The 14457-nt window shown below is 38.4% G+C and overlaps 1 protein-coding gene across 11 annotated transcripts in view; it reads right to left on the bottom strand.

Annotated features, from left to right (window-relative positions):
• TRIM37 (tripartite motif containing 37) overlaps window positions 1-14457 on the bottom strand; it is a 138408-nt gene that overhangs the window by 28364 nt on the left and 95587 nt on the right. For 10 of the 11 annotated variants that reach the window (XR_004960254.1, XR_004960255.1, XM_036267626.1 and 7 more), the window contains one exon: window positions 13283-13361. Coding sequence is in view for 9 of the 11 variants with exons in the window: in XM_036267626.1 (XP_036123519.1) it covers window positions 13283-13361 (79 nt within the window). In the remaining 2 variants the exon portion in view is untranslated. Of the gene's footprint in view, window positions 1-12302; window positions 12494-13282; window positions 13362-14457 lie in introns of those variants that run through there. The other variant, XM_036267620.1, reaches the window with a different exon arrangement.

The raw sequence follows: 14457 nt of genomic DNA, 5'->3' as shown, positions 1-14457 counted from the left end.
TAGTTTGCTTGAATCACCCACAAAACTGAGGAAAATACGTTGCTTACAATTCCAGGTTTTAAGGATACAAATCAGAACCAGGGAAGAGGAGAGACACAGGGTGAGGTCTAGAAGAGACCCAAGGTGAAGCTCCCCCATGTGACCCTCCTGAACCACCAATTCATGACGGTACAGGGAACTGCCAACCAGGGAAGCACATCAGAGCTTCAATGTGCCGAGTTCTTATTGGGGTTTCACGTGGGAAGCATGACTGACTCACTGGAAATAAGGCTGATAATACGTGACTCTTAGCCCCAATCCTCTGGTCACAGGGTTAGTCTTTCTGGCACGGCAAGCAGCATCCTGAGCCATCTCTCTGCATAAACCATCAGGACCCACCACAAATAACAACACTCCTATCACTCAGGAAATTCTAAGTACTAAGAGACTATATCCCAAGAACCAGGGGAAAAGGCCAACCAAATTCTCTATTACACACCCAGCAATCCCACCCCAAGGCATGTATTACCTTTGAAAATGAAAACTAAAGTTCACACAAAAATCTATACCAAATGTTTATGAAGTTCATAATCACCCAAAACTGGAAATAACCCAAATGTCCTCCAGTGGGTAAATGAATCAACTGTGGGGAACATTTATATAGTGAAATACTACTTGGCAATAAAATGGAATGAACCACTGATTCACACAGTAAGATGGATGAGACTTAACTGCATTTTGCTAAGTGAAAGGCTACATGTTACGTGATTCTATATGGCTGGAAAAGGGAAAACAAAAAGGACAGGGAACTACCAGGGGTTGGGAGTAATGGTAAAGAATTAACCTATAAAGGGTCAACAGAAGGGCATTTGGGGTTCCGAACTGTTCTGTATGGTAGCCGATACATGACTCTATTTGTGAAAACCCACAGAACTGTATATTCCACAAAGGCAAGTTTAATATATGTAAACTTAAAAAATCAACCAGGTCGTGTGGGAGGACAAAATGCAGACTAACAGAAGAATCTCACTGTATTACAAATGAGCCATATAATCACACTGGAGAGACCAGGCTAAAAAGGAACTAGTGTAACTCTGAATCTTAATACCTAGACAGCTTTGAAAAGTGTGTTGACATCACGCTAAAAGGCTAAAAACTGTACACGCTGTACTATAGATGGTGAATTTGTTTTCATAAGGGTGTAGGTCAACACATTTTTGTTTCTAAATACTAATGTCCAAATAAAGGGAAGGGAAAATACAAGATGAGCCTGGAGCATTCTATGCGGGGGCAGGGAAGGAAAGAAGGAAGAAGAGGGAGGACGGAGAGAGGGAAGGAAGGAGGTGCAGGGAACATATCAAAAGGATACAGGAGCCAACCTGAAAGAACTTCAAATAGACAAACTAGAACCAACTGAACTGCAAAATAATGACAGTATTGGATCATAAGTCAAAGGATGAAATAAATATCCATGAGTACAAACTCATATAAATAAGGAGCTGGGGATAAACCCAAATGGGGAATAAGGGACTTTTCCTTACAGAGTTCTAATAATAAATGTAGAAGAAATTAGGGCAATAGCAAACCACCATTAGAACATTAGTAATAACTTCCATAGGCAAGATCTACTCTTGCGTGCTAAAATTAGTTAAGAGCAGAAAAAGAATATTTGCACAATCTCAAAGTATTTGCCCAAATACTTAGTAATTACAATGGGAAAAACAGTAAACAGGGGGGATTGTGGCAGATACCACCACAACCAAGTAATCAAGATTAACATCACCAATAACAAACATCTGCACCATATAGCCCCTGATTCAATGCACTTGGAAGGGTATATCAACTCTGTGGTAGCCTTCTCAATAACATATAATCTCAAGTGGATATGAGGAAACATCAAATGCAAATAGAGGAACATTCTGTAAAATACAGTTCAGCCCTGGCCGGTTTGGCTCAGCGGTTGGAGCATCGGCCTGTGGTCCAGAGAGACCCGGGTTCGGTTCCCGCTAAGGGCACGTACCTCGGTTGCAGTTTGTCCCCGGCCCTGGTTGGGTTGTGCAGGTGGCAGCCACTCGATGTGTCCCTTTCACGTTGATGTTTCTCTCTCTCTCCCTCCCTCCCACTCTATCTGAACAAAAAATGGAAAAATGGCCTCGGGTGAGGATAAAAATAAAAAAGGGACAATCTTTAGGTCTTTAATCATGAGGTTTTAAAATAATGGGTTTCGAGATTCCAAAATGGCGGTGGAGTGAACGGAAGACACACAGACCGTCTCCCAGGACCAAACTGGAATTACAACTATAACACAGACAAATCGAAGGGAAAAACAAAGAGAAAAGCAGCTTGCGAGGACCATATAACCAGGGACACTGACTCCATCCCGGTAGGCTTGCGAAGGCACGAGACGGGGGCTGGGAGCCCACGGTGGGCAGCTGGGCAGCGGCCTCAGCTAGGAGCAGCGCCCTCGGGTCACACTCCCAGGCGGCTCCACAGCGCAGAGCCGGGACAGAGGCTGAAACAGCCACAGCCACTCACCTTGGGCTCCGGCAGAGGGAGGGCGGACTGGACTGGAGCTGTGTGGGGACACTCGGGATTTGGAGGGCGCTCAGAGCTTGTGCTGAGTGCAGGCACGCAGGACGGTGGCCATATTGCTCCTTCCCAGGGCTCTGGGGAGAGGCAGCAGCCCCTCCCTCGGAGATCCAACCCCACCCTGTGGGCCATTGAAGTGCTAATTGAAGCTCATTAACAACCAGCATCTGCCCCACCCTCGGGAAATCCCCTTGTGCCCAGCACCTGAGGGAGCTTTTCAAAATCAACTGAAAACCCAAAACTCATCAAGTAACCTCCACTGCTAGCCTCCAGGCAAAAAGCTAGAGGATAACAGTACCTTTCCTGGGCTGGCAACTTTAACCAGGAAAGTAAGACTTGACAGTGGTGTTTAACGTGGGTCCTCCCTCGCTCATCTAAACCCAGGAGAGGGAGCCACAAAGAGCAGAACACCAACACCCACAGGAAAAATGTGACAGGCTCCAAAGCCCACAGTGAGAGCCAAAATGGTGAAACACAGAAACAGAAGCCAAATGAAAGAGCAAGAGACCTCCACCGAAGATGAGATCAATGTGGAGCAATTAGGCATGTTAACAGAGCTAGAATTCAGAGCCATGATCCTGAGGAAGCTCAACAGCATGAGGAAGGACATAGAGATGCTGAAAATAAGCCAACTGGAAATTAAAAACCATCAAGAAGAGATAAAAAATGACATCAGGAATGAAAAACACATTGGAAGGTTTAAAAAGCAGAGTAGAGGAAGCTGAGGACAAGATCCGTGAATTAGAAGACAGGGTAGAAAAAAATCAACCAATCAGAAAAACAAAAGGAAAAAATGATTAAAAAACAGGAAGACAGTTTAAGAGAACTGTGGGACAACTGGAAATGAAATAATATTCGCATCATAAGAATCCCAAAGAAGAAGAAAATGAGCAAGGGATAGAGAATACATTAAAAAAAATAGTGACAGAAAACTTCCCTAATTTGGTGAAGGAAGAAGGCATTCAAGTTCAAGAAGCACAGAGAGCCCCAAGTAAGAAGAACCCAAACAGGCCCACACCAAGACACACAGTAATTAAAATGCCAAAAATTAAAGACAAAGAGAGAATCCTAAAAGCAGCAAGAGAGAAGCAACAGGTTACCTACAAAGGAAACCCCATAAGGCTCTCAGCTGACTTCTCACAAGAAACACTACAGGCCAGAAGGGAATGGCATGAAGTAATCAAGGTCATGAAAAACAAGAATCTGAATCCAAGACTACTCTACTCAGCAAGGCTATCATTCAAAATAGAAGGTCAAATAAAGAGCTTCCCAGACAAAAAAAGGCTAAGGGAATACATTAGCACCAAACCAGCACTGCAATAAATGTTAAAAGGACTGCTCTAATTAGCAGTAGAAATGGGAAGAAAAATAGAACCACACTAAACAAAAATGTCAATAAATAAGTACATATCAATAATCACCATAAATGTAAATGGACTGAATGCTCCCATAAAAAGACATAGAGTAGCTGATTGGATAAGAAAGCATGACTCATCTATATGTTGTTTACAAGAAACCCACTTCACAACAAAAGACTCACATAGGTTGAAAGTGAAGGGATGGAAAAAAATTTTCCAAGCAAATGGAAAGCACAAAAAAAGCTGGGGTAGCAATACTCATATCTGATAAAATAGATTTCAAAATGAAGGCCATAACTAGAGACAAAGAAGGCCACTACATAATATTGAAAGGATCTATCCAATAGGAAGATATAACCTTGATAAATATATATGCACCCAATATAGGTGCACCAACATATATTAAAAATCCTCTGGAGGACTTCAAAGGAGAAATCGACAGCAATACAATCCAGGACTTCAACACCCCGTTGACAGTACTGGATAGATCCTCTAGACAAAAACTTAGCAAGGAAACAGAGACTCTAAGTGAAGCACTAGACCAAATGAATTTAATAGATATCTACAGAGAATTACACCCCAAAACTACAGAATACACATTCTTCTCAAGTGCACATGGGACATTCTCAAAGATAGACCACATGATAGGACACAAATTAAATCTCTACAAGTGCAAGAAGACTGAAATCATATCAGGCATCTTCTCAGATCATGATGGCATGAAACTAGAAATCAATTGCAACAAGAACATGCAAAGACAGTTCAACACGTGGAGGCTAAATAGCATGTTATTAAACAATGAATGGGTTACCGAGGAGATCAAGGAAGAAATTAAAAACTTCCTGGAAACCAATGAAAATGAACACACAACAACACAAAATCTATGGGATGCAGCGAAAGCAGTTCTGAGAGGGAAGTTCATAGCACTACAGGCCTACCTCAAGAAACAAGAAAAATTTCTAATTGACTGTCTAACCTCACAACTTAAAGAATTAGAAAGCAAACAAAAAGAAAACCCCAGAGCAAGTAGAAGGAAGGAAACAGTAAAGATCAGATCAGAAATAAATGACATAGAGACCAAAAAAACAATTCAAAGGATCAATGAAAGAAAGAACTGGTTTTTCGAAAAGATAAACAAGATTGATGGACCCTTAGCTAGAATCACCAAGAAACAAAATCAGAAATGAAAGAGGAGAAGTAACAACCAACACCACAGAAATATAAAAGATCGTTAGCAGCTACTATGAACAACTATATGGCAACAAATTCGACTAAGCGAAATGGACAAATTTCTAGAAACACACAGTCTACCAAAACTGGACCGGGAAGAGATAGAAAACTTGAACAGACCAATAACAACTAAGGAAATTGAAGAGGTAATCAAGACTCTCCCAGCAAACAAAAGCCCAGGCCCAAATGGCTTCACGGGTCAGTTTTACCGAACATTCAAAAAATAATTAACACCCATTCTCCTCAAACTATTTCAAAAAATTCAAGAAGAAGGAAGACTTCCAAACATGTTCTATGAGGCCAGCATAATTCGAATTCCAAAACCAGAAAAAGACACTACAAAGAAAGAAAACTACAGGCCAATATCCCTGATGAACATAGATGCCAAAATCCTGAACAAAATACTAGCAAATCGGATCCAGCAATACATTAAAAAAATTATTCACCATGACCAAGTGGGATTCATTCCAGGGATGCAAGGCTGGTACAATATTCACAAATCAATAAACGTGATACACCACATAAACAAAATGAAGAATAAAAACCACATGATCATATCAATAGATGCTGAAAAAGCATTCGACAAAATCCAGCATCCATTTCTGATAAAAAGGCTCAGCAATGTGGGAATAGAGGGATCGTATCTCAACATAATAAAGGCCATATATGAAAGACCTACAGCCAACATCATACTCAATGGGCAGAAACTAAAAACATTTCCATTAAGAACAGAAACAAGACAGGCATGCACACTTTTGCCACTCTTATTTAACATTGTACTGGAAGTCTTAGCCACAGCAATCAGACATGAGTTAAAAATAAAAGGGATCCAAATTGGAAAGGAGGAAGTGAAACTGTCATTATTTGCAGATGACATGATATTATACATAGAAAACCCTAAAAACTCCATCAAAAATCTACTAGACTTAATAAATGAATTTGGCAAAGTACCAGGATACAAAATTAACGTCAAGAAATCGACAGCATTGTTGTACACTAATGATGAACTCACAGAAAGAGAAACTGAAAAAACAATCCCATTTACCATCACGCCAAAAAAATTAAGATACCTAGGAATAAATTTAACCAAAGAAGTAAAAGACCTATTTACAGAAAACTACAGGACACTGAAAAAAGAAATAGAGGAAGATACAAAATAGTGGAAGCACATACCCTGTTCATGGATTGGAAGAATTAACATCATTAAAATGTCCATACTACCCAAAGCAATCTATAGATTTAATGCAATCCCCATAAAAATACTAACGACATATTTCACAGAACTAGAACAAATACTTCAAAAGTTCATATGGAACCAAACAAGTCCCTGAATAGCCACAGCAATTTTGAAAAAGAAGGACAAAGTAGGTGGGATCACAATACCAGATATCAGGTTATACTACAAAGCGACTGTAATCAAAACAGCCTGGTACTGGCACAAGAACAGGTGTATAGACCAGTGGAACAGAACTGAAAACCCAGAAATGGACCCAAGGCAATATGCTCAATTAATACAGTGATACCTCGGTTCTCGAACATAATTCGTTCCAGGAGGATGGTCGAGAACCAAATTGTTCGAGAACCGAAGCAATGAAACCCAATAGGAAATAATGGAAACTGGATTAATTCGTTCCAAGCCCCAGAAAATGCCTATTTACTGGCCTAATTTGTATATAATATGTAGAAAAACAGAAGTCTCAACAAGAAATAAAAGTGTACAGTATGTCTAAGGGTTAAATTCAGTGTAAAGCGTGACTCTCTCTCTGCACTCACACTGATGACGCAAGCAAGGCGCGCTGGGCCGAATGAACGCCATTCGGCTCAACTCGGCTCATCTCGGAAGTTCGAGTTCCAAATATTTGTTCGGATTCCAAGACAAAAGTTTCTCGAATCTCCTGGTCGAATACCGATTTGGTCGAAATCCGAGGCGTTCGAGAACCAAGGTATCACTGTATTTGACAAAGGTGGCAAGAGCATACAGTGGAGTAAAGACAGCCTCTTTAATAAATGGTGTTGGGAAAATTGGACAGCTACATGCAAAAAAATGAAACTAGACCATCAACTTACACCATACACAAAAATAAACTCAAAATGGATAAAAGACTTAAATGTGACCCATGAATCCATAAAAATTCTAGAAGAAAATGTAGGCAACAAAATTTCGGACATCATATAGAGCAGAATTTTCACTGATAGATCACCTAAGGCAACAGAAACAAAGGAAAAAATGAACACATGGGACTACATCAAACTAAAAAGCTTCTGCAGAGCAAAAAAAACAATCATCAAAATGGAAAGGCAACCCACTGTATGGGAGAACATCATTGCCAATGATGTATCAGATAAGGGGTTAATTTCCAATATATATAGAGTGCTCATACAACTCAACAAAAGGAAGACAAAGAACCCAATTAAAAAATGGGCAGAGGAGCTGAATAGACACCTCTCCAAACAGGACATACAAATGGCCAAGAGACATATGAAGAAATGCTCAACATCACTAATCATCAGAGAGATGCAAAATAAAACAACAATGAGGTATCACCTCACACCTGTCAGAATGGCCACCATCAACAAATCATCAAACAACAAGTGTTGGCGAGGGTGTAGAGAAAAGGGGACTCTAATACACTGTTGGTGGGAATGCAGACTGGAGCAGCCACTATGGAAAACAATATGGTGTTACCTCAAAAAATTAAAAATTAAACTTCTATTTGACCCAGTGATCCCGCTTCTAGGAATATACCCTAAGAAGCCTGAAAACACCAATCAGGAGGAATATATGTACCCCCATGTTCATAGCAGCACTGTTTGCAATAGCTAAGATCTGGAAACAGCCCAAGTGTCCATCAGTAGACGAATGGATAAAAAAGCTGTGGTACATATACACAATGGAGTACTATGCAGCGGTAAGAAAGAAAGATCACTTATCCTTTGAGACGACACGGAGGGACCTCGAAAGTATCCTAAGTGAAAGAAGCCAAGCAGAAAAAGACAAATACCACATGATCTCACTTATATACGGAATATAATGAACAACAGTCTGAGGAATACGGTAGACCCAGAAACATGAAAGTGGGACACAGACTGACATCCCTCAGAAGACGGGGTGGGAAGAGATAAAGCACAGAACTTATATGCATGTATGCATGATCAATGGACATGGACAACTAAGTCGGGGACGGGGCGGGTGTGGGGTGGGGAGGGGGGTGCCAATGGGGTAAAAAAGGAGAAATATCTGTAACAAAATAAATAAATAAATAAATAAATAAATAAATAAATAAATAAATAAAATAATGGGTTTTGGTTCAAGTGTGAGAAATTTAAAAAGTACTAGACTACCATCCTTGCCAATGGTGTTGAACCTTGAGAGAACCACATAGCCTCTCTGAACCCGTTTCTCTGCCAAAAGGGTCTGACACACAAGTTATCTACCTCAAAGGTTACTGCAGTGTTCAGTGACAGGCGGTTAAAATGGTCCAGAAATGACATGCTTGTGCACAATGCAAGCATTACCACTATATCTTTAGGCCTATGAGAAAACAGTATCAAGGAGACATTTTCCAGGTACAAAAAGATAAAAATGTTAAATAAGGAGCAATTGCTGTTAGAGCAAGTGAGCCCAGGTAGGCCTGGGGGGGTTGGGTGGGGAGGGGGGTAAGGAAGGAGGGGAAAAAAATACTGAGTAAGGCAATGGTGGAAAGACTAGGGCAAACTATGTTCTTCAGCAAAAGAGGGAACTTTTTTTAAAAAGGTGGGGACTCTGTTAGGGTACAAAGTGAAGCAATGGATTGGAAATTGGGTCCTTGTATAGATTGTGGGTGATAACAGCTGTAACTGGGAGAATGGGGGAGACACCTCATTTGACCAGAACAAGAACAACCAATGGGGAGAGGGAAGAGGGGAGAGGAACTGGAATTGCCCTCACTGCTACCTGAAATCTAGCACATCAAGAAAAGGGAAAACATGAGGGCGCCTGGCACTACTGAGGAATTGGATGCAGACTTAGTATGTAACAGTTAGAAACAAGGGAAGGAATCACAAGCTGCCCACCTATCACCTGGTATCCATAAAATTAAGCACAAAACAACTAATTAACTTTAATTTTTTTTACTTAAAAATCATGCTTTCTCAAACTAAGCCTTCTATATGGGGGGGGGTGTATTTCTATTAATATCAATGACAGAACAGAAGTCAGCAAATTATCTGAAGAGTGTGAAAGTCAATATTTTAGGCTCTGGGAATCAGGTTTCATTAGCAGCCACTCAATTCTGCCTTTTATCGACAGTCTTTAAATGAATGGATGTGGCTATGTTCCAATAACCTTTGTTTACAAAAATAGAAAGTGGTAAGGACTTGGCTAATGGATAGTAGTTTGTCTCCCCCTTGAAAGAATGCCAGATAGAAGTTGCTAATTGAATCCCAGATACTTTCCTCAATGAATTGTGAATGTGTATATATATGCTGCATATTTCTTGCTATTTCATAATTCAAAAACATTAGTTGAGGTGAGCTGGAACCCAAGAAAACAGGCATGACTGTATGAATTTCTTCATCATAGGAGAACTAGTTTTGAACACAGTAAGTCATTTAACATCATCAACAGGTTCTGCAACTTTAAGCAAAATGACATATAATGAAACCAATTTTACCACAGGCTAATCGATCTACACAAGCGTCAAGTTCCTACGGCACCTCATCAAATGTTAGAACAAAATGATGTTGTCTGAGGCCCTGCTGTACTCAGTTCATATTTTAGCTACTTACAATTTTTTTTTTTTTTTTTGTGAAACCTGTTGTCAACTTTAATTACAAAAATGGAGAATTTTATACCAGGAAGGCAGTGAACAATGTTTCTTTAGAAGCATAATTTTATTTTTTTTTAAGAGATACATTTTATTCTTAAACATGGAGTCAGAATATGCTACTAATGGGTTGGGTTTCTCCAACACAGGAGAAGATACTATACCAAATAAGTTCAAATAAATTCCCTTACAAATTTTTGTGCAAGTACGATAAAGTAAATACCTTCAAATTTTCCTACATCTGTAATAAACAACATTAGTCTTGATGACAGAATGAACTCCAAGCACCACCATTTAAAAAGGTCTCAACCAAATCTCCATTCATCTTAAAATAAGGGCAGCACTCCTGATTGTTTTTATACATAACTTGAGAGCATAAGAAAAGCCAGAAAAATACTTGAGATCCAAGTGTACTGTGATCCAAATATCACTATGACATTTGGGGAGTTCAAAGACTATAAAACCTCAAGGTCATGAAAAGTAAGAGCAAAGCTTAAGAACATTTATGATTAAAAAACCTATTTCTGAATCTGTTAACCATTCCTTACTTGATGTCACTCATTTCAGGAGATCCCTTGCTGAAGTCTTGATTCTTTCTGGTGCACACATTGTCATCAATCAGAACATGTTTTCTATTCATGTCTTCCTTCCACCCACAAATTTAATTTCTTTTCCATTTTAACTAAGCACTTTATTATGCACTGAGACCCTAACTTTTGCAATTTGAGGTATGACAGCAAAACTAACATAATCTTTTTTCCTTCTTCACTATTTCACAGATAGAAAATTCATTTTTACTGTAGATCCTATCAACCTCAGCATAGTTTTTCTTTCCATATTGAGAACTTCGCCTTTTCACTTAAAGCAAGCACTTTACTGCTTCTCTTTGGAAAATCTGAATTGCCAGCATTGGGGTCTTAAAGTAAAATAAGTGTTACTTGAACATAAGCACTGCGATACTGAGTGGTAACTGAGACTGCTACCAAGTGACTAATGGGCACGCAGCATATATACATGGGTATGCTGGACTAAAGGATGATTCCCATCCTGGGTGGGATGGGCAGGATGGCACGAGATTTTATCATGCTACAGAACTGTGCACAATTTAAAATGTATGAATTTTTTTTTTAAACAAATACTTTGCCTATTTTTATTTTTTAATATTTTTTCTTTATTGATTTTAGAGAGGGGATGGGACTGGGAGAGAGAGATAGAAAAATGGATGAGAGAGAACATAGATTGGCTGCCTCCTGCATGCCCCACACTGGGGATTGGGCTCACAACCCGGGTATGTGCCCTGACTGGGAATCAAACCAGTGACCTCTTGGTGCATGGGTCGACTCTCACCCACTGAACCATACCAGTTGGGCTGAATTGTTTATATCTGAAATTTTTTATTTAATCTTTTTGAACCATAGGTAACTGAAACCATGGAAAATAAAACTATGGATAAGAGGGTGCTACTGAGGGTATATGGATTAGTGATCCAAGAGAATCGCATGGCTAAATCACTCATGGTAAAAAGCTATTACAAGTAAACTTTTCCAAGTGAAGAGTCTATTCTCAGGTTTCTCTTAGTTCTTAACCACATGTAGTTTTCCATATTTTGAAAATGAAAAGAATTATAAAGGCACATGGAAATGCACTCAGTTTGAGGTGCTATATAGGTCAAGAAATGGCTAGGCAACGTGAGAGAGTTAAAGTGTCGATTATACTTGTGTTTATGGATTCATTTTTTTAAAAACTCATCGCACCAAAAAAACTCATCGATTTTTTACAGTGGTTTGCTCTCAACACTAAAGGTATAAAATATGATCTCATCAAAATATCATAAACATGAATACATTTCCATCTAATAGGAAATGTTAGATCATTGCATGATAAACTACATAATAACTATACAACAGCATGCCAATTAACATGTTAGTAAACAAATGCTAAATTTTTACTTTGCCTAAGATTATAATCTTAAATATTTCCAATTAGGAAAAAGTAACCATGTATATTATGAAGATTATAAATAAATTTCCTAACTTTCCTATGCATTTACTAACAGTTTAGAGAGCTCAACAGCCTCTATACTATATAGGCAATATAAATAGAAAAAAAAAAAAAAAAGAGGGCTTTCTGTCCCACTTCTAATAAATTGCAGAGGCATAATATTTTCTCAAGTTCATTTTATTAACAAAAAGCTCAATCTGTTTTAAACAAAAGCAAACCATAAATCACAGCAACCGGCAAAACATTAGACATGGAAAAGTGAACAATATCATTAAGTAAAATATAAGCAGATGAGATACCTCTCACATGTATATATATTCATGCTTTTTCAAACAGTCTCTTAGTCAACATTCAGTGTAATTTTCACCAACAGTCTAGCAGCTCAAACACAAATGCAGGAGCACAATGGCAAAGTTTGGCAATTACTTTGGGCTCATTTCGAGTATGAAAGTAACCCTATACCACAGTTTCATGTAACCACGGCAACATGTATAAGTCTTTAAATGTACTGACATTGAAGTCAAAGTCCAACTAATGAAAATAAAGGAGGAGAAAAAAGGACACCTTTTAAATACTTGTACTTTAGAGGCAGAAAAATGAAATAATTTTAAGTGATCTTACACGCATTCATATAACCAGGAACATAACCAATCCACATTAACTTAACTCTTTTAAAATCACACTTGTAGAAGTCACACAATAGAAATATTATGTGCCATTAATCAATGTGCCTGTACTTGAAAAAACAAGAAAAGGTAAACATGTTAATTTTAGTCAGTCAACACACTCCAGAGGAGGTTCAGTCTAGTGTTACTTCAGTTATTCATATAAAGTATCTACAGGACAAAATCCACACATAATTTTTCTATTTACTAATCTATAGGCACAAATGAAACTATACACTGTGATTAAAACCCAAAATATAAAGGCAATCAATTAAACACAGCTGAGCATCGAGCCAAACACAGGGAGCACTAGTGCTGAGCGCATGCACTGTCTCTGGGGACATCTTCTGGCAGTTACTTGCCCTTCTGTTGTAGTAGACAAACGGCTCTTTATACTACTTCACTAAATTAATTAAGGACTACATATTTATTCATTACATTACACAGAATTCTTCCCATACCTTTTTCCTGTGTACTAATGTCTTATATTAGAATTGTGCTACTTTCTAAAGTTTCAGAATTACTATTTCAGGTAGATATGATGAAAAAAAATTAGAGCAGATCTGATTATCCGACATGACAATTTGAGCACCAACTACAGCAAATTTTGGGGTCAAGATAGCTTGCAAGTCAGTTCTCTTGGTTTGAAAATTACCTTCCACTGTTGTCTTCAGTACTGAAGCTGAGATCTTCAAGGCCTATTTGTTCACCAGCAGGAAAACTGGAATGCGTATCTAAGATAAAAAATTACAAACAGATTATATTTTCTAAAGACCACTATTTTGTTTTCCACATCTTTAAGTGATCTTACCAAGTGTGGTATTTAAGTGATAAAGATTTGCTGGCTTGTGAACAAAACTGTCTTCAGAGAATTTGTGATCTGAGTTAGGTGTAAGCAAACAAGGGGAAAATAAAGGAGAAAAGAAATGTGCAACAGCTCTCCATAAGTAGAAAATGAGAGGCACTGCCTCACTTTGTCCTCCTGGGGACACTGGGAGCAGCTGAAGAAAAAACAGGAAACAATGATGTACACTCTGAAGACTGTAAAACATAAAATGTATTAGGAAGCCAATTAAATTGCACATGCAAATATCATGACAAATACCTATCAGCACTCAAAAAACTTGCCAAAATTCGGCTGCTTCTTTTGGAAGGAGGAAAAATTACTAAAAGTGTTTTAATACTTAAAAACCATCAAATGCTTGGCTCTGTATTAAAAAAGACACTAAAACATGTGGGAAATATGTAAAATATAAACTTGACAGTTCGCATTCGCCTGAAAACATTATCATTCCAGGAAATCTTGTGGAGGAATGCTCAGATTGATCATCAAGGTCTCTGGATAAAATATTAACAATGGGTGACAGATGTAAATTAAACTTACTGTGGTAATCATTTTGCAATACATACATATACACATTAAACATTATGCTGTACACCTAAACACAAAAAATGTTAACAATGGCTTTTTCTTAGTGAGTTTTTTTCCCTAAGACATTTTTGGGAGGAAGAGGGAATAAAAATAGATGATTCCACTATCTGTGTACTTTTCTAAGAAATCATAAAAATTTATCTTTAAAAAAGTTATCTTATTAGCTTGGCTACAAATATCTCTAAAACGAAGAAGGAAAAAGAAACCAAACACCTGAAACCTCCTTAGGGGCTGGCAAACATTTTCTATAAAGGGGCAGAGAGTAAATATTTAGGTACCACAGGTCACAAATGGTCTCTGCTGAAAAATTTTCGTTTAACAACTCTTTACAATGTATAAAAGCTATTCTTAGAGGTCACAGGCTGTACTGAAGCTGGCTCCCGACCCCTGCTTCACCC

Source organism: Molossus molossus, unplaced genomic scaffold, assembly GCF_014108415.1.
Source record: "Molossus molossus isolate mMolMol1 unplaced genomic scaffold, mMolMol1.p scaffold_m16_p_19, whole genome shotgun sequence".
Lineage (NCBI taxonomy): Eukaryota > Metazoa > Chordata > Mammalia > Chiroptera > Molossidae > Molossus > Molossus molossus.
The sequence above is the reverse complement of the archived record's forward strand: the minus strand, read 5'-3'. Positions and strand labels throughout refer to the sequence as shown.